Source organism: Oncorhynchus kisutch, linkage group LG5 (assembly GCF_002021735.2).
Source record: "Oncorhynchus kisutch isolate 150728-3 linkage group LG5, Okis_V2, whole genome shotgun sequence".
NCBI lineage: Eukaryota > Metazoa > Chordata > Actinopteri > Salmoniformes > Salmonidae > Oncorhynchus > Oncorhynchus kisutch.
Window position 1 is genome coordinate 27,871,935 of NC_034178.2, and position 21,643 is coordinate 27,893,577.

At 41.3% G+C, this 21,643-nt stretch overlaps 1 protein-coding gene and 2 long non-coding RNA genes across 3 annotated transcripts; 2 read left to right on the forward strand and 1 right to left on the reverse strand.

Annotated features, from left to right (window-relative positions):
• The first annotated feature begins 3,336 nt into the window (after positions 1-3,336).
• LOC116374192 (uncharacterized) lies at positions 3,337-15,510 on the forward strand. The gene is made up of 3 exons (XR_004209993.1): positions 3,337-4,501; positions 4,857-5,109; positions 14,530-15,510. It is a non-coding gene; the product is annotated as an uncharacterized LOC116374192 (long non-coding RNA).
• Positions 15,511-18,853: 3,343 nt separating this feature from the next.
• LOC116374193 (uncharacterized) lies at positions 18,854-19,824 on the forward strand. The gene is made up of 2 exons (XR_004209994.1): positions 18,854-18,956; positions 19,122-19,824. It is a non-coding gene; the product is annotated as an uncharacterized LOC116374193 (long non-coding RNA).
• LOC109890841 (adenosine receptor A1) lies at positions 18,944-20,311 on the reverse strand. Its single transcript, XM_020482906.2, has 2 exons — positions 19,924-20,311; positions 18,944-19,747 (listed from the first exon to the last, which is right to left on the reverse strand). The coding sequence occupies exons 1-2, from the start codon at positions 20,253-20,255 to the stop codon at positions 19,099-19,101; spliced, it is 981 nt and encodes a 326-aa protein (XP_020338495.1). The 5' UTR covers positions 20,256-20,311; the 3' UTR covers positions 18,944-19,098.
• Positions 20,312-21,643: the final 1,332 nt, after the last annotated feature.

Here is a 21,643-nt window from a genome sequence, read left to right on the forward strand (position 1 = left end):
CTTTTACCCTACCTACTTGTACCTATTACCTCAATCCCGTGCCCTGCCTCGTACTCCTAGCACATTGTCTCAGTACCGGTACTCCTTCTATATAGCCTCGTTATTGTTACTATTTTGTTCTTTTTAATAAATTTTTTGCTATGTTTCTTAATTTTGAACTGGGAAAGGGCTCGTAAGATAATATTTCACGGGAGAGTCTACACTTTTTGTTTTCAAATAACATCACAATACATTTTAAAAGTTGCAATTAGGAATTGTTTCAGACTTACAAAGGTTTGTTCCCTGACAGATGAATAGAGGTGAATAGGTTGTGTTTCTATTTATTGAATATACGTATCCGGCACACTCTTACAAACTGTACACAAACAGCGTACAGTATGTAATTGCTGTCCCTTCCTTCCTCTTGCAACAACACTAGGCTACATAGAGATTTGAAACGCATCTGACTTTCCATTGGCGAGATAACTAGCTGTGTGAAGGGTCAACGTGTTTCCTGATAACTGGGCGAGGGTTGAGGCTGTTTGCAGAACCCGCCAGGCTGTGTTTCTTTCCAAGATGTTCCCTGCCCTGTGTCCTCCTTCACTCCCTTTCGTGAATCTGAGACAACTGGGTAGGTGTAAGAAATAGCTCCACCACCTAGTTTCCGCCATGTGGCTTTAAGATATCCAGTCTGATCAGGTATTTTAAGGGTAGTGAATAAGGGTAGAGTGGAGGAAACACCTTCCTGGAATGAAGAGTAGCCCGGAGCGAGCCAGGCAAAGACAAACAATGGGCACCTTCCACATTGCAGCCAACTTTAAAGGCGAGTCGAGGCTGACTGATCTACAAATCATATTGCATCATACATACAGTGCCTCATAAGTATAAGTAACCCCCTTGGATTTCTTCACATGTTATTGTGTTACAAAGTGTGATTAAAATGGATGTATACGATGGATGTCAACGATGTATACATAATAATCTGTAATGGCAAAGTGGAAGAAAAATGCTATATATTTAAAGATTTAAAGAAAAATAAAACACTATTTACCTTCATCAGATAAGTATTCAACCCCCTGAGTCAATATATGTTAGAAAGACCTTTGGCAGTGATTACAGAGTCTTCTTGGGCACTTCTCTAAGAGCTCTGCACACCTTGACTGTTCAATATATGCCTGTTATTCTTTTAAAAATTCTTCAAGCTCTGTCAAGGTGCTGGTGATCATGATCATGATCAGCAAGTCTTGCCATATATTTTCAAGCAGATTTAAGTCAAAACTGTAACTCGGCACTCAGGAACATTCACTGTCTTCTTGGTGAGCAACTCCTGTGTGGATTTGGCCTTGTGTTGTAGGTTATTGTTCTGCTGAAAGGGGAATTCCTCTCACAGTGTCTGGTGTAAAGCAGACTGAAACAGGTTTTTCTTTAGTATTTTGCCTGTGCTTAGCTCCACCCCGTTTCTTTTTATCCTGAAAAACTCCCGTCTTTGCCGATGTCAAGCATACCCATACCATGATGCAGCCACCACAATGCTTGAAAATAAGGAGGCAGTTACTCAGTCATGTGTTGTGTTGGATTTGCCCCAAAGACAAGAAGTGTGTTGCTTTGCCGTGTTGTTTTGCAGTACTACTTTAGTGCCTTGTTGCATGTTTTGGAATATTTTTATTCTGTACATTTTATTCTTCTTTTCACTCTGGGTCATTATTGTGGAGTCACTACAATGTTGTGGATCTGTCCTTCGTTTTCTCTCATCACAGCCATTGAACTCATGGTGAATTCCCTGAGCAGTTTCCTTCCTGTCCTGCAGCTCAGTTCAGAAGGATGACTATCTTTGATGTGTCTGAGTGGTTTAATACATCACCACAGCATAATTATTAACTTGACCATGCTTAAAGAGATACTCAATGTCTGATTTGTTATTGTTACCCATCTACCAATCACTGCCCTTCTTTGTGAGGCTTTCGAAAATCTCCCTGCTCTTTGTAGTTGAATCTGTGCTTGAAATTCAATACTTGACTGAGGGACCTTAAATATGTTGTATGTATAGCGGACAGAAGGGGTAGGCATTCAAACATCTTTGTCAACCCCTATTACCATGTACCATATGTCATTTGTTAAGCCTAATTTAGGCTTGCCTAAACAAAGGGAGTGAATACTTGTGCAACAACTATATTTTAGTTATTTAATTTGTATTAATAAGTAACATTTTCTTTTCGCTGACATTATAGAGTATTTTGCGTCGACCAATTACAAAAAGAATCACTGTTAAATCTATTTCAATCCCACTTTGTAACTCAACAAAATATGAAAACAATCCAAGGGGGGATAAATACTTACGATACCCACTGTAACTACTACTACTATTAACTCGTAATATTTGTCAAGTCACAATTTACCCACGATGCATCACGGTTTTGACGCTCTCGAACGTGGCCTTTCCCCGCAGCGGGGTGACATCTCGCCTGTCCTGGTCTGACGCTGACTGTGGGAGAGGAACAGTTGTGCAAACAGACTGTCATGATAGGGGTGTCACAGCACCTGAAGGCCTCGGGTGTCACAGAAGCATTGTGTGGCGTAGGTTTGGGTGGTCGTTTGTACTCTTTTCTCAAGTTAACCATCAAGCTACATGACCCGTTTTACAACAATGAAAGACTCTATATCGAGTGGATATTTTTGTTTCACCTTTTAAGATCAATTACATTTAAAATAGTTGTAATGCATTTCTAAAAAGATTGGATTGAAAAATATAAGCATATTTTTTGATTATTATATTAAAATCAGCAGAAATTGTATAACTCAAAACCTTCACATGAAAGGAAGAAACTATTTTGGCAGAGGATCCTAGGCCTATCCCAGTCCGGAGTTAGTGCTATCAGTACTGTGCAGTAATTAGGGCAATGCGTTCAGAACCTGCTATGACCTCTAGAGCAAACAGCCATGAACCTTGTGAGATCCTGCACTGTCTGCCTGCCCTGTCTGCTTTCCCTGTCTGCCTGCCTGCCTGCCTGCCTTGCTTGCCTGTCTGTCTGACACCCATCTGAAATGGAGGACAAGGGATCCAGGAAGTAGCGCCGCATTAGAGAACAGCCAGAATTTCCTTGTTCTCACTCTCCCCTGGGCGTACATACCCAAATGAGAGAGCACAGCACAACACACAATCCTACTGTACAGAAACTGTTACTGTAGAGCATGTGATCGTGTGGTTCAGTCTTAGAATGATTTTGATCCTCAAAACCAGAAAAAGGTGCCTGGTTACTGTGTACTGCCTAAGCTGGCACTGCCATGAGAGGGGTGCCTGGGAGTGGGCACTACCCCCGAAGCTTTCCCCACACGAGGGCGGAGTGTGAGAGCGAGAGCAGAGAGAGCCAGCTTGTGCTGCCTTACAGAGACGTGTGTCCCCAGCACAGTGCTTTAGAAACAAGCAGCACTCTTTTGAACCGCTGCCAATGGAGGCTGGCCCAAGCTGTTGCAGCTGAAACTTTTACAAGCTCACTGCTCGCAAGCAGGAAGAGAGAGACACAGAGAAATATTTGTAAAGGGAATCTGCATGCGCAGCTCCTCTATTCTCCAGTTCTTGTCTGCGCTCGTTCCTGAAATATTGGCAAGCTTATTTCTTTGTTGATCATTGTTAGTGTTTATTAAAAGGGGAATTCTTATAAGGAAACAGAACTATTTTTTGGGAGGAGTGTGCATGAAGGTTGAAATGCAAGGTACATTTGAAGGACAGAAATAAATGAGAAAATAACAAAAGAATAGATGACGTCACAGAGAGAGCTGCCCGGGATTATGCCTGAGAAAAGATGATGATGACAGTTTTTGACTGCAGCACTTGTCTATGTGACATACGTGTCTATGTCTCTCTCTCTCTCTCTCTCTCTCTCTCTCTCTCTCTCTCTCTCTCTCTCTGGTGGACAGACGGAGGCGGAAGGGGGTGAAATACACTTTTTGGCACAGTGACTGGATTATTTTGGTGACTTTAACTTATTTTGGCACAGAGTCCTGCGGAACTCTGTCATTCGGGTTTATCTTACTACTACCGTCTGTTTCCAGAAGTTGACCCTTTCCTCACCCTCTGTTTTGCTTTTTCGCAGCACAGCTTGTTGCTGGGGTATCATTCCTGCAAACCACATTTAACGTACACATACAGAAACGCCCATCTGTAACGTTGACAAAAAAGGACACTTTTTTTAACTCACAGGTTGCTTTCTTTCTTTTCTTTTCTTTCATCTCATTGCGACCGGGCAATTTTACCATCTTATCTGAAAGCGTGAAAGCGGTTCAAATCAAAACAAAAAACACAGGCAGGTGCAGAACAGCTAAAGACGTCTGTAATGACTACTGGAAATGGGAACCGTGAGGCATGTACTACCTGGGACTGATGCCAACTGCTGACAAAAGGCTTCACTGCACGCTCTGAGAGAAGTCTTTAACTCGTTCTTTCTTCCCCCCCAAATGCATCAGAAATCTACGGGATTGAGTTGTTTTGATGTCATAAGTCTGGCAACACTTTTTGCCAACCGATGTAAGTATTTCATTCTGGTACCTCTCTCTGCGCTCGTGTGTTTTTCCCTGCTCTCTCTGCCTCAGTGTGTTACTGTGAGATTCATTTATGATGATAGACTGTCAGTCTCTGGGTTTAAGGGCCATGTGGGGTGTCTTTTATTTTGTTGTTCCTTACAGCCATTCTTTTAGAGAGGATTTCAAAGTTTAAGATCTCAATTTCCGCTATGAAACTACTTGCGGTTCGAACCCAAAATAAGATTTTTCTTTTTCGAAAGTCATCTGTTCGAGCAGGCTGTTGTGACCTCATGCTTTCTCTCTCTCTCTCTCTCCTTCTTTCTTCCTCTCTTCCTCTCCCTGTTTCTGCCTCTTGGCAGCTGGGCCAAAGTGGGCAGGGAGAGAGGAGGGCACGGCCGAGACTGCTCTCAAGCCCCAGCCCTTGTTCGAGTGGGGTTGCTCGCCAGCACGCTGCTCAGCCTTTCCCTCATCTTGCAGACGAAAGAGAGGGACGTGGAAATGCGCTCTCCTCTCTTTTCTTCCCCGCCCTTTTTTCACCACCACCATGGCCTGTTCACTTCGGGTCATCTCTGCGGAGATCCCTGCTCTGTCCTTTACAAAATCTACTTCCAGGTATTTCCATTTTTGATACTGCTTCTATGCCAGGGCCCTGTAACTTTTCGTTTTTGATCTACCTCTCCTTTACTCGTATCTTTTATATTTTATCCTTTTGCACTTTTCCTATTTTTCACCATCATCTTCCTCCTGTACACGTGTCTGCCTCGCCCCCGCCGCAATGTCGAAATTATGCTGATTTTCGTATGAAGAAGTAGAGAGAATTAGTTCGACCATGAGCATATTGTGCATTTTGTAAACCCATTGAAGGTTGATATAGTGATAACTATTCACTTCGGGGTACAATAGAGCATAAGACAGCGCCCAGGACAAGATGCGTTATTTTGGGCAGCGTTGTTTGTGTAGAAGGTTTTTAAATACAACAGACACCAAAGAAAAATAAATAGGCCTCTTAGTGGTCTCGTGGTCGGGTCTGGCCTTTGAAGTACCTTTTTGGTTATTTCCTTTTGTTGTGTGTGAACAATAACATTTAATGCATCGTTATAAGGCAAAGAGAGCCTAATCACACTACTATGCCATAAATCCTATCCCCAAAGCCCTAAAAAGAAACAAAACGGCACCAGTACTACCTCTCGAAGGTTTAAAAGGGAAATATTTCGAGACAAAATGTCTTCTGCAATATTTACACTGCGTTTTATCTTTCGCGCAGGATTCAATTCCATAAGGTTTTTAAACATAGTGAACAATCCACATCCAGTCTCCTACATTGTCCATAGTGGAGGAAACACTGGCATATACAATAGGTATGACCAAAAGATGAGGACTCCCAGAAAAAAAGAGCAGCTCGAGTGAACATAATGAACTCAAGAAGTTTTCCCATTTTTAAAATCCTCTGACTCTAGTATTAGCAGCCACAATATGAATATAAAAAAATTTTGCTCTTTTGATTATATACCAGTATTCAAAGTCTCTTACTGCAAATATGTTACGGACACATTGTATCTCCGCACACAAAACACTTACATGCTGATGTTTTGGGTGATTTGATGTCTTTTCAACGCGGAGACCCTGATCTCGCCTCAGAGGTTTTTGCGTGAATTATTATGACAGTTCAAGTCATAATACAGTCACATAATCTAAAAAGGTAACCAGTTAGAAGGGCCCCCGGAGGCTTTGTTTCACAATGCGACGAATGTGTTAAAAGGTGAAACAGAGATGTCAAACTAAATGCCAACGTTAATTGAGCTCAAAAAAAAAAGAACTGTTGGAACAATTGCTATCTACTAATTTGGTTGCTAAACAGTCAAGTTACTGCTGTTTCCTCTAGACCTGTGCAGAAACCAGTATGAACCAGATCATTCTGATGCAAGCATTGTTCTATACGTGAAGGAGCTTGTATTGTCGGCTCTCAATTTCGGATGGAGCACGTTTGAATGCTTTTTCAGCCTTTCTGCACTAACAATTGAGGTATAAGATGTTATTGTTGGCATGTCGTTTTTGTTAGATCCTGCAGAATTATCACATTAATGGGGACGACTTTAAAATAAAATAAAAAGTAGGGATTTATGTTGAAGTGGCTCGTATTTATTTATAGTAGATCTACTTTCAGTAAAGGAGCGTCAAAAATCTTGACATTTTGTCAGTACATGTAGGTCTACTACAATGCACAGCATTCAATTGCTCAAGTAGCCAAGTTCTACTGTACCTACAAAATGTTTCTCTAGTTTTTGTATGTTACCTACAGTCTGTTATCTGCTTAGTCTGCGAGTGCGTTTGTGTATGTGTGCGTGTGAAAGAGAGTATGGCATACAGAAAGTCAAAGCTACAGTAATAGAGGCAAATGGGTGGGGGTGGGGGGCAGGGAAGGCGGGGAGACAGAAAGAGAGACAGAAAATGAGCTGATTTCCCTCCTCCCCCATCCGTTCTGTTTTCCTCAGATGAACTTGTCATGTTACTTGATGATATGTTTTTTTGGAAGCCAGGCCATTCATATCCCCTGCTATTTGTGTGTCTCACCCCCCCCCCCCCCCCCCCGGTTACACGGACGTGTTGGTTACCAGGAACAAAGTCTGTTTGCCTTTATCAGGAACTATAAGCATACTCAAACACTCCAATTTGATAACACTTGAAGGCCACTGAGAAGGAAAAAAAGTAACAATATTGAATGTTTCGTTTTAACTCTTTGACGTATGCAACTTCTACAAAATAGAGGGAACAGTTTTAGATTTAGGTGAACATATTTTATTGTTCTTTTGAAATAGTAGACAATGTAACATGATTCTGAAAAAAGAAATAATTGGTGTTGTACTAACAAGCTTGGTAACTTGAATTCAGAAGAAGACCTCAATTGTCACATTTGATATCAATATGCATAAGTGATATGGGCCTGTATAAAATACAATTATTTGTGTTCTTTGTAACTATGGGGATGAGTATTGAACAAAGTGAAACATGCCGCTATTAAATATTAAACAGCCATCTAGGCCTGTCTCGTGGTTGAGTGCAGTTAGGTGCTGCATGTTATCACAAACAGAGGGATGGCTATGCTACGCTGAGGCCTCCAGAGACCACATGATGGAGTCAAACAAGGTCAACGCCAGACATACTTCCTGTTTGGGGCCCGCTATTTTTGCAACCAGGGCGTTCTCCCCCGGTCGAGCCGATTTGACATTATGAATCGTTTCTCTCTCAGTCAATATAGGGAACAGAAGTAGGCTACTGTAATACAGAAAAGTTTACTTGCTTTAGCCCATGTGTTAAACATATAGTATGCTTCTATCTATAGTGGAGGACTTTACAACTCTCCTACAGTAGGCTCAATAGGAAATTGAACTTTGAGGGGGGGGGGGGGGGGGGGGAAACCGTATGGAGCCTGATTCTGGTGTTAGCAGAAAAGGTAGTCTGGAGGGTTGGGACATGAACACGAGGAAGACGGTGAACTTGGACTACTTGGCTTAGGTGAAGAAGGATCCCACCTGGTCCAGCGTAGAGTACAGAACACTATGGTAATCTTTTTTCGTTGTACATACATAGTTAATGGCATATATGTTATATTGTTTACATATTATAGTTAAGACTGGAAGACGAATGCTGATTGACTCCAAACAGGACATTAACTTAACAATGCGGACTGATTTTTATTGAAAGCGTGTTTGACAGATCAACTCTGGGATCAACTATTTGTCTACTGGGGATTTGATCAACTGATCTCTGCTAAGTCTATTTTGAATATATGCGAAAAGCAAATGTTTTATCACCAGTGATTTCTGGCTTGAAAGCATTGTTCATAATTGATTGGATATGTGTTGACACAGATACTAAATAGCGTATTGTTCTTAATAAAATGACATATTAAAATGGTCAGTTGCTTGCAAATGGGCGAGCTCAACCTGATAATAGCCACTTCCTTTTCAATAATTACCATACTGAAGTGGCAAGCGATCAAAAACGTTTCTAATTGTGAACGGGGAGAAAAAAAAATCGGAAGATCAATGTAAATTCCTGGCAAACGCAGAGAGAGGAAAAATATACAGGACATGTCACTTAAACATTTTTTTTTTTAACTAGGCAAGTCAGTTAAGAACAAATTCTTATTTTCAATGACGGCCTAGGAACAGTGGGTTAACTGCCTTGTTCAGGGGCAGAATGACAGATTTGTACCTTGTCAGCTCAGGGATTTGAACTTGCAACCTTTCGATTACTAGTCCAACAATCTAACCACTAGGCTACCCTGCCGCCCCAAACCTAGTGAGATGATCATCTTCATTAGATGGAGCAGCACACAAATACTCTAAGTATTTTACTGCATTGGCATTAGACCTGTATCTGGACATTTCTCAGAATTGAAAACTTGAGTTCTGTATCTAGCTGTTGTTGCGATGGTGTAAGTCTGGTCCAATTGTAAGCAATGCCATAGTAGCTACTGTATTGTCAAATACAGACTCCCACAAACTCCCATGGCAGACTCCCATTGCTTCGGTGCCAATATTCCCCTCCCCCTTCAGTGGCGAGCATTGCCATGCTCCCTCCACTACATCACCCGCTTTTTGGTTCATTGAGATTCAGCTTGGCACACAGACAATGCCCATTTCATGGCACCCGGATATTGAAGAGAAGAGCATGCAAGATTCTTCCCCAGTCTCTACCCTCTCGGTCGTGCCCAGTGTTTCGCCATGGACCACCACTCATGATAGATCTTTTTCGTATTGCGCCTGGGGCAAAATATTAATCGCGAGCAATTTGTTATCCAACAAATTACACAGTACTAACCAAGTTAGTTTTTTTTTGTGACGGCTGTTTTACTCGTCCTCACAAAGATGAGAAGAGCGACTTTCTAAAAGGCGACGCACAGACAGAGCATTCTGATGACGTCTTTCCCAGGGAAAGTGTGCAGCAAGTGTGACAGGAACACAGCTCCTCTCGCTTACCGCGGCAGCCATTTTCTTTTGTGCAACATAGTCAGTGAGTGAGCAGTCTGGGATTTGAACACTTGATAATAAGAATACAGGTTTATAGCTGACTTGAACATTGAGTTTTTGTGAGTTTTGTCTGTCATTTTTGTTGTTGGAACATGCTTGTTTTGGTAGGCTATATATTATGTGTACAAATATGGATTTGACTATATATCTACCAAGCCTGCAGATCTGTGTTTCTGTCATTAGGACTCGTACAGGGATCCAGTTAATACACTCAATCATTGAACATAATCTGGATTCTCAGTCACCTCCCATCCCCCTGTTGTCACGCATTGAATCTTCTGGCATGACAACAAATCTCTCACAGACCTATGAGGCCCATCATTATCATGAGGCACTGTTGAGTGGCTAGTCGCCGCCTACAAGCATTTCAAGCAGGATGATGAGTGTCATACAGAAAGAAAATGGTGTGCGAAAGGTTCTATAGCTTCTTGGTACTAAACCTGGTACTAAAACGATACAAGCGATTATTGCAACGTTTATTTTGGATCAAGCGTTACTAATGTGTTAAGCTATTTTACCATGAAATTGGCAGCCATCTTATTTTAGGTTAGCGTGCTGTTTTGTTTGTTATTCATAAACAAACATTTGGAATTACCCCAACAAAATCCAAATGCATTTCTTGCTATATTGTATTTACTTTGCCATCATGGCCTTTTTTGCCTTTACCTCCCTTCTCACCTCATTTGCTCACATTGTATATAGACTTGTTTATACTGCATTATTGACTGTATGTTTGTTTTTACTCCATGTGTAACTCTGTGTCGTTTTATCTGTCGAACTGCTTTGCTTTATCTTGGCCAGGTCGCAATTGTAAATGAGAACTTGTTCTCAACTTGCCTACCTGGTTAAATAAAGGTAAAATAAATAAAAAATAAAAAAATATTTGACTTTATTAAGACATCTAAGTAAGTGTACACAGTCTGGATATTACCTAAATGGTAACACTTTCTATGAAGCTTAATTTGCATTATGCATTATACAGTATGATATGTACTCACAATGCACTACGATAGAGTAATAATGCATTATAAGCATAGCTGTAGACACAGATCAAGACTATAAACGCATAATTCCATATACCTTAATCAATTATAATGCACAGCAATGTAGTGCTTCAGAATTGGGAGTCAAACCCACAACCTTAGTGTTGCTAGCGCCATGCTTCTACCAGCTGAGTAACAGAGGACCACCATTTAATAACAAAGAGGAGCAGCAATATCAAGTGGAGTAACTTCTTACTTAGGACCAGCAATGGGCAACAGCTCTCTGTCCATTTTCATGTGTGAGATCTTATTTTCATCATTCGTGGTCATGGCAGAGCGGCATCTCTCCACAAAAGAGGACAGCTTCTCTACCCTCTCTGCAACTTCTAGGGGCCTAAATCCTTAAACGCTTTTACTGCAGTGGACTAAATATTGGTCAAACAGTGTTTCTTGGTAGTCATAAACAAATCTACTTTGAAATAGAAGTATACACCTCACACACGTGGTTATGGGCTTTAAAAAAGAAGACACCTGTACCTTTTCAGATATAGAGCTAAAATGTATTACATTTTGGAGTTTGCATCCCAATATTACACTTTATATATCCCAGAAGACTGAAGCAAAACTGTTTGACACAGAAATTTTGGATTTTGGGCTGTTTAAAAAACAATAATTAAATAAGAAATTATGAAAAATATGAATAACATTCCACCCATGAGGCCACTAGGTCATTTGATTGCAGGAAAGGGCTACGAATGTCTGGCGCTGCCAGATGCAGCTCGGCAACTGGAGCTGTACGGGCAATCGTGGTCCGGTCCAGTCCAACAGTCTCAAAGGCGGGGAGGCACATTAAATGTGGTTAAATAAACATTCAGGAATAACAGACAATCCACTGACATAAGTTTTAATGAATGTGTATTTGTTATCAATGATGTTGTGCTATTCATTCAAATCTCACTTATTTGCCACTTGAATCTAATTGGGCATCTTTGAGTGTGGCTTCCTTCCAATCTGTTTGTGCACTTTATGTGAGTGTTTCGGAGCAGATCTCTTCTGTTTCACTGGGCCTCTCTTGGGAGTTGAATCCATCGAAGAGTCAGAAAGGGCAGAGGTGTCATTAACATCTGAATCATCAGCTGAGTGATCTGAAATATCCACTTTGGACTGCTTTACATCTGCAGATTCAAAATGGATACTTTTGATGGGGTAAAGCCAGAGAAAGAGGCTAACACAATATCCTGTACACATATCCAAGATGCATGTTTTCAAATGTGCTTTCAAGTCTGTACTTTGTCTTATTTTAATTTCTACTTCTCATTCATTTTCCTAACCTAAGTGGCTTCAAGTGATTCTTCTTTTTTTCACACTGGTGACCTCTCGGATGAAGTACTCCTTCTTGAACAGTTCCCCTTGGAGTAAGACTTTGTAATCTTTCAGGATTTTTAATAGTCTCATCTCGTATAGCACCTTTTTCTCTCTCTCGCTCTCTCTCTCTCTCTCTCTCTCTCTCAGTCTCACCTCGTGAACAGCAGTCGGCGCAGCAACTCTGGTTATTCACACCAACACTGGGGTTTACACCACTGAGTGTTCATTTCTGAGTCAATTGAAGTCCTGAATCAACACTAGAAATGTTACACTGAAAAATCAACCCTGGCCAATTTGCTGGGCACTTTGTAATTGTATAGCAACAACCTATGGTGTATAATATGTGTCTGCCTTAGGCTTTTCATCACTTAACCTAAAGCAATCAAAGATGACTTTTCGTGGCTTATAAGTATGCTGCAACACACCATAACAAAGATGATGATGCAGCAATATGCTCATTGACAAAAATGTTTGAAATGCATCAATGCATCTTGAGGAAAAAGCGACTGGCAATGATTGTACTCATAATGCATTAGGAGTATTGGTATATGGAATTATGTGTTTTTAGGAGTCCTTACGTGTGTCTATAACTATGCTTATAATGCATTATCACTCTGTCCTAGTGCATTATGTGTCCATGTATAATGCTGTGTATGGACCTCATAGAAAGTGTTCCTGAATGAATCTCTCTTTCTCAAAAAGCTGAATCTCAACTTCAAGATCAAAGTAACTCAAACTAACAAACTTTATAACACATTCAGAAATCAAGTTAGGACTCAGCTCTAAGCCTTCAACCGTTGCCATGAACTTATTTTTTTGTCGATAGAAATCAGTGTCCCCCTCAGTCTGTCTCGTCTGTGTACAGTGGCCAGTCAAGGGAGGCTGATGCCATTCGGAGTCTAATTAATTCAACATCTCAATTAAGGCCTCCACTCCCTCCCTGCCCCACTACCTTCTCATTCAGCCCCACTGAGCAGGCCCTGACACTCCTACAAACAGCCTCGCGGCCTGCCAAAACATTTCAATCACTGTCTGCCTTAATTACGCCAAAGAGGAATTCAGAATGTTAATGAACTGCCCTGGTGCCTTTCAGAGGCTATGGTTTACATGCTAATTTATGCAAAGCGGCGGGGCCTCTGCATGGTTTGACCATCGTCTCCCATAACACTGCCTGAGCCGGCCCAACCCACCCAGCCAAAGCATTGCCCTGGGGGGCATGGCTGCACTGCCCAGCTGGTACTTCAAACTCTAGTTGGCACAGTTAACACTGAGCTCTTTTTTCAAAGAACTGAATGGCTTTCACACTGATAAAAACAACAATATTGTATTAGGGGGGGACTGAGACTAGGTACACAAATAGTTCACTACCAAATACCATGTCAGCATAAAAAATGATGGAATTTTATCGGTTTTCATTCACCTTCATCTTTTTAAAATTAAGGAAGTTGGAAAGTAGTAAAAGTCATTTATCTTATCCACTCAGATGGGCATAACAGTGCCACCTTTTATCCGGATAAAACAAACAGAAAAATCCATCTGGGATCCAATACGATGGATTAAAAGAAGCAGTGAGAGAGTTTCACAGGTTTCTGCCCCACAGATGTTGTCACTTAAGAATGCCAAGCAACTCCCTAAAATGGCCGAATCGCTGCCATTTTGTTTTCATCCTTTCCCCTTCCTTCCTTCCTTTGCATTTCTTGCAGGCTATCCACACTGCTCTGTGCAGGCTAGGGGGAGGCAACCGGGGGAAGCCATGTTTAAATAAGCTACCAATTAAACAGCAAGCTTCCGTGGGGTTGTAGGGCTGGAAAGAGCCAAGTTACTCAAAAAAATGGGCACTAATTCCTGGCGCGGCTCTCCTTTATTACATGCCAACCTCTCTGGATGCCAGTGAGTTACGCTTTAGGCTTGACGAAATTAGCACAATTTCCTTAGCGCCTGCATCATTTCGTCTTTATTTCGTTAATCTTTTGGCAAAAGCTATCTTATGCGATTCCGTTGCGATCACATGACACGCCTTCTGTCCGTATAACTGTTATAGTGGCACAGACAGACCTGTCGATGCCATAATACGAACGGATGATTCCTCTGGATGTTGTGAACTGATGCAGTTTAGTAGCACAGTTCACACGAAGCAAAGCAGTCGAGCTTTCACAGCTTCGTTCTGTAGTGGCGAATTTGAACCAGGCCCAGGATTAAACAGCAGAGCCAGAACCAGAGAGGAAATTGCTCCTTGGAGGTAATTCCCTATAAAATTGTTACCAGGCTACCTCCTCTTCAGTCCATTGCGAGGGATGTCATTTTAATAAACTGGATATGTGCAGGGTTTCTGTTAATGCCTGATTTTAATTCAAGTTGGCTTCATGCACTGTCCTGTAGTGTGTTTGTGTGTGTGTGTGTGTGTGTGTGTGTGTGTGTGTGTGTGTGTGTGTGTGTGTGTGTGTGTGTGTGTGTGTGTGTGTGTGTGTGTGTGTGTGTGTGTGTGTGTGTGTGTGTGCGTGTGTGCGTGTGTGCGTGTGTGCGTGTCTGTGTTTTGAGCTTTTGTACGAGTGCAAATGTGCAAGGGTGTGCGTATGTGTTTATGTACGGTAATGATCAACCACTAACCATACAAAACGCTCTCTTTCTCTATCTGTCTCTTTCTCCCACAGTTCCCTAGTAAGAACTGCTAAACCTCATCTCTGGGTCGACGCCAGACTAAGCACCTGTCCTTGAGGCTGAGGTAGTAGATTGAATAGTTGTGGGGTATATGTCCTCCCTCTGAGATAACTATACAATCTACTGTCTTTCCTAAAAGAGACAGACTGATCGTCAATAACCCTGAAGAGTGACCGTTCTCCCCTGACCGTCGCACCCATCTTCCCAGCCTGGACACCTGCCTGCAGCCTGTCTCTGCTCTGTGGGGAAGTTACCCCATTATAGCATATCACCTCCATTTACACCCATTCACAGACTGTTGCAGGACAAAATGAGAACGGGTAACATTTCCTTTGTTAGACCACCCAATGCTTTATTTGGGTTATTGGGGCCTGTTGTGTTTGAGTGAAAGTGTACTTTAGGGTGAGTGTGTTTGTGTTGTCGCCTCTCGCTGTATCTGTTTGAGTGTGTCTGAATGACATTCCCCCTTCATCCGTCAGTCTTTCAGTCGAATGTGTCCTGGCGAGGTGAGGTAGTAGGTTGTATAGTTTGTGGGAGGGATTTAATCCTATTCAGGTGATAACTATACAGTCTATTGCCTTCCTTGAGAGGCACAATGACAGTCTGCAGCAACGAGGAAGTCCACTGCTCTCTGAATTCCTCAATGCGTTGGATGCAATCTCACTATGATAAAGCAACAGCTGGAGCACAAATGGGTTTATAGCCTCTCCGGCGCCACTTGGTGGCCAAGGAGCAGCAGGACTCCAGAGACCTTCTTGTAGGTTCAGGATTCAGAGCTTCTCAAGAATGAAAGGATATGAAAAGCACTCAACAGAGAATGCATCAGTGTTACAAAATCTAAACAATATAAAGGGTTGGTTCTCCCGAACCAAATCAAGCCCTAAATAAATGCGTATAGGCTTGTGATGTGTTTTATGGTAACATTATTCAATGTTGTATTAATTAATAAAGGTTACATATAGCTATTAAACTTGCATCTAGTCTTTTAATCTGACTTTTTAGGGCATTACATACATCTGATTACTCCTAATTTCAATTCTGAAGATATGTTTTGTTGCTGTTGTCAGTAACTATACATGCTATAGGGCTATAAGGGGCGGCAGGGTAGCCTAGTGTTTAAAGCTTGCAAGTTCAAAGGTTGCAAGTTCAAATCCCTGAGCTGACAAGGTACAAATCTGTCGTTCTGCCCCTGAACAAGGCAGTTAACCCACTGTTCCTAGGCCGTCATTGAAAATAAGAATTTGTTCTTAACTGACTTGCCTAGTTAAATAAATAAAGGTAAAATAAGCTTTATTTTGTGGTCAGTAACCACACATGATAAAGGTTTAGACATTTACTGCCAGTCAATTCAAAAGTTGCTGAGAGGGCATTAGTGTCGTTCCACAAAAAGAGTGTCTTTTTGCGTCTCTTTGATATTCTAAGTAGAAATTGTGCACCAATATTGCATTTTAAGAGCCCGTTATATTAAATCAAGTGCCCTTTTAATATAGACCACACTGAGAATTCAACCAATCAGATATTTTATGTGAATAAAGGCTTGTTAAAGTGCCCCTTTGTCAGCCCTGTGTCACTTGTGTCACAAGGTTCCAACCCCCTTTATAGACATAAGTTGGAAAGCCCTAGTTATAAAGCCCGATTTCATCATGGGGGACAACTACATCTAAATTTACCACACCGTTGACTTGAACAGACCTAGTTTGAAGTTCAACCAAACTAAAAGTATGTAGCTACTTCTCTTTCAAGAAAAGAGAAACAACTGCCAGGAAGATCAGTTGAGTTCTGATACAGAGTACCCGGACATGTTGTCATTATGGTAGGAACACAATGTGTCCGTTCATCTATTGCAATATGCCGTATCGCAATAATAAAATACATATCCCACTGCCATCTACTGTGCTTACACAAGACCAGGGGAATAATGCCCGGAGATAGGGATGTCAGGCGTGCCAATGGACGTTAAATCAAGACACAATATTGTCATTACAACATTTGTATAATACATACAATGTAATAATATGTCATTTTAACAAACCCGTTTGAAATAAAAACGTTACTTTAGATTGGATTTCTTAATCTCTGAAAATATATGATGATATTGAAGAATGTCAGAGCTATATGTAATACTGTAGGTCTACACACTCTTAACGTTAAGCACAAACTTATGTGAAAAGTTGAAGTGTAAATGGTTGCGTTAAAAATAACCATAATCATAAAAAAGTTTATTAGAGAAGGGTTTCTTTATTGGATAACTGTAAGATAGTATATCTTATCTCCAAATCCTGGGATACCCCTGTATAGAAGGTAACAATTATAAGAAATAGACAAACTATTTGATACAATACATTTTGAGGAACTGGCATTTAGACCCAGGAAATGCAACATTGAAATGAAACTTGCAAGCTTTTCACCCTCTCCTTCAGTTTCATTCACAAGACATGCAATTTGCTGTGTAATGCCAACACCGTTGAACAATGCTAAAATAAAATACGAACCTATAACAGTTATACTGTACAACGGGTGGGTCTCATCCTGAATGGTGATTGGTTAAAACCGCATTTCAGCCGGTGTCTATTCCTCAAGTTACCACCGGCTAAATCTATAACATTAAAATGCCTATAATTTTCTGAAATTCTACCCATTTTGCCACGGGAGGACAGACGCGTGTGCAGTTTTAAATCACATTTTATGCAACTCTACATATGTTCTTTATTTTATAATGACTTATGCCATGTTAATATGATATCTGAGTGAGAATGACTAACAAAATCAATGGGGATCCCCTGGAGGTCAGGCCCTAACTATATAATGTATATTCCACAATGTAATTATCAGAATTAGTGTAAACGTTACAGTTTTGAAAACATTTCGACACAGGCTTAACACCTAACAAACACAAAAACGGATTGCTGTCATTTCTTGTACATAGAATGTTTACCGGGTAAAGAAAACCAATATATTATTTTTTTCATTTGGGTGTACTATCCCTTTCACTTTTTACTGCTGTGGGCTAAATCTGGTTCACACAGAGTGTTTCTTGGTAGTCTTAAACAAATCTACTTTGGAACAATAATAAACACCTCACAGACATGGTTTTAAAAAAAACACCTGTACCATGTCAGATATAGAGTTGAAATGTATTCCATTTTTGAGTTTGCATCCCAATATTACACTTTATATACATTATAGAAGACTGAAATATAGCAAAACTGTTTGACATAGAAACATCAGATTATCAAAAAGAATCATGTTTATTAATGAAAAAATAGAAATAAGATTCCACCCATGAGGCCATTAGGTCATTTGACTGCAGGAAAGGGCTACGGTTAATTAAAGCTGGAATCTGCATGTGTGTTATTGTTTTTGTTTTGTTGGGGGGAAACAGAGAGGAGCGTCCAGCATCGTGGTAAAAACATGCAGTACGTACGCTGATGTTCTATCGCGCGTGCAATGATGTTTTTTTTTTTAAGTAACCTTTTTGTTGTTGTAATATAGCAAGCGATAAGCTATAAAAAAAAAATATATATATATATATAATAAAGAGAGTCGCACACTCTATATATAAACTCCCAGTAATTTATTGGGTAAATCACAAACGCATCCACTGTGCCTTCTTCTGGGTGGTGATTCCGTAACGTTGGATGATTTACCCAATAAATTACCGGGAGTTTATATAGAGTGTGCATCTCTCTTTGTTTTTATAGCTTACAGTTTATTCACAGTTTTAGTTTATAGTTTATTCAACAACTCTACATAAAATAATTTTCTCTGGGTGTGTGCCAGCTCATGTTTTTTATTCAAGTAATATCGCAAATGGACATGTCGGTTTCGCCATTAAGGTGAAGCATAATTTTGTGATGTTAAGGTAAGGGTTAGGGAAATGCATAGAAGTTCACATTGCTAGCTTAACCCCGTCCGCTGCCATTCATTTTCTACCGATCTGTTACAAACAGAGGGTGATGATAGTACATGATGACTTGTCATATACTGTTTAAATGTATCAACAAATCAACAACCTGCTGAATTTCCGTGGCACTGCACACACAAATTTCACTGTCGTGACGTCCCCTCTCTGTCTCACACTGGCAAAGAATATAGGCTACCTATCGACACAAGATGGAGCAGCCCGTTTGTTTGGTATTATCTGTTTCCAAATCAGACAAACTCACGCTTATTTATTGATCCCTTTCTTGTATTTCTACCTTTTCAGGAGGTCTGATTTAAAACAACGAAAATCGAGCATGGATTGTAATAACTCTACCATCCATCGCAGACAGCTTGTGCCATTCAAAGCACGGAGACGAGACAAATCCAATATGTGGTCGGCTGTATAATGTTTGATCAAATCAATGAAAACGGAAGTGAAAACGTAAAAATAACCATTTTGTCAGCTAAGGTTTTTAGTAGAGAATCCAAATATAATGTGAGTATGGTTTTGATGATAAGATCATGCTTGTTATGATATTAATGATGTAGACCACTTTATCTGATCTGCATCCTTGGGATTGTCTTTTTCAAAGTATCAGAGAATAAATCTGTGGGATTAGCATTTAGCGCATCGTTGACTATCCCTTGCTCACATTGTTAGGGTTGCTGCTGATATTGTGCTCAGTGGAACGATTGCTCTGAGAGCCCTGGTTGTCATCGCGACACACAAAGAACCTCCTCCAGATCCTCAGGTACGCTCCCTGGATCCTGCGGATCTTGAAGGCATAGACAACTGGGTTGACTGCTGAATTGGCATGGGAAAGGAGGATGCCCACATAGAAAGCGGTGTGGGGTATGTCTGACGGGCTGCCAAAATAGGCAGCACAGTTCATAATGTGCAGGGGGAGCCAGCAGAAGGCGAACAGCACCAGGACCAGAGCCAGGGATTGGGCCAGGCTCCTCTCCTTCCTGAAGTAGGTGTGGGACTGGGCCCCGTGCCCTGCTTTCTCCCTCAGGTTCCTCCAGATGGTACAGAAGATGTAGATGTACAGGACAGCCATGACAATTAACGGGGTGAGGATGCAGAGGAAGAAATTGAAGTAAACAATGTATGACATGGGGATCACAGCCAGGAAATGGCAGAGGATTGCGGTCGAGTTCTCTGAGTGAGACAACGTTTCATGATTGTACCATCCAAACATGGGAGGGAAGCTCAATATAAAAGCAACAAACCAACATGTTGCTACTACCACCCAAGATCTTCTCTCTGTTACCGTCTTCTTGTAGCTGTTGAAGCAGAAAAATGTTGAGATGTTTTAATGAATTGCATTGCAAAATAAAACAAGGAATCTGATTCCACCCAAGCATGATTTCCTTTCTTAGAATGTGGTTAACATGGGACACAGCTAGGAGAATAATATGTCCAACTGTAAACGTCCTGAAATGTCACCTTAACGGCTCACCTGAGAGGGATGAAGACGCGTAGGTATCGGTCCACAGCAATGGCTAGCAGTGACAAGACTGAGGCCACTGTCAACATGATGACCACACAGCTAATGAAGAGACAGACATTGAACGAGGTCTGCACCCGTCCATCCACCAGTACAGCCAGCGGCATGGCCACAGACCCTACGAGGAAGTCAGCCACAGCCAGAGAAACCATAAAGCAGAAGATGGGCTGCCGCAGAGCACTGCTTGACCACACTGCCCAGATAACCAGCACATTTCCCAGGCAGCAGGCAATGGCGATCAGCACCTCCAGCACTGTGTAGACCACCTCTCCTCCAGACATCATGTCAGCTGTCCAATGGAAGTTTACTCTATGACTGAGTATGCTTTATTGTGAATTGTTCCTCTATGACCAGCAGGCTTTTCAGGAAGTTTTCTTGCTCACTGAAAAAATTCATGAAAATGCTACGCCCCTTTGCAATTGTTCGGCGCTGTTGATATAAGGATCTGAAAGCACAAATACATCAAAACAAATATATCACAAACATTCATATACCTGCCGAGCAAACATTATAGCCCATTGACAATACATGGTAATTGTTTCAACTATGCAGAAAATAGAGTAACATTTTAGATATCCTGTGTCATAATGTTTGTAGTTTAACATTGTTTCAGAAGCAAGGGCATTTTTGAACATCCTTTAAATTTAACCCTACACAAAATGGCACAAGTCACAGGCAATGTGAAAACGACAATGCGACCAGAGCTAAATATTAATAGCCTCGCAAATCGGCCTGATCTCCCGAGCTTTCATAGGCTACGCTGCCGGGGCGGCAGCGTAGCCTAGTGGTTAGAGCGTTGGACTAGTAACCGGAAGGTTGCGAGTTCAAAACCCCCAAGCTGACAAGGTACACATCTGTCGTTCTGCCCCTGAACAGGCAGTTAACCCACTGTTCCTAGGCCGTCATTGAAAATAAGAATGTGTTCTTAACTGACTTGCCTGGTTAAATAAAGGTAAAAATAAAATAAAAAATATGATTCGCTGCACGAATACAGTCTTGTCATTCTGGCTATCTGGAATCCTTGGGATGTACATACCCTAAACCCTAAACTTAACCCTAACCCTTACCTAACCTTAACCCTTACCTTAACTAGGCAAGTCAGTTAAGAACAAATTATTATATACAAAACCCTGACCAAACCCTCCCCTAACCCGGACAAAACGCTGGTCCAATTGTGTGGCGCACTATATGACCTCCGATCACAGCCGGTTGTGATACACGCCCGGGATCAAACCCGGGTCTGGAGTGACACCTCTAGCACTGCAATGACCGTGCCTTAGACCGCTGCGCTAAATTATTTCGCAGGCAATTGGATCAACCTTCCATCAATCAGACCAATGAACCACATGATGTAGTACCAGAGCGCCGTTTCACTACATTCTCTGAGACCTAAACCCCAGCTGGAGTTTAAAGGGTGTGACCATCGAGCCTGTTGAGGAAACTAAACTCCTACGTATAACATTGGATGGTCAATTAACATGGTTAAGTCATATTGACAAAAGTCTATCGTTGTATTTACATTTGTGTGACTGTCCTCTATCAGTGTATCAGTGTTTAGCTACTTGTCATGTTTTTTTGTTGCTGTGCATCCCAGGAAGAATAGCTGCTGCCTCTGAAAACTGTATCGGGGGATCCAAACAAACAAATAAATGAACAAATATACAGGCGTCTG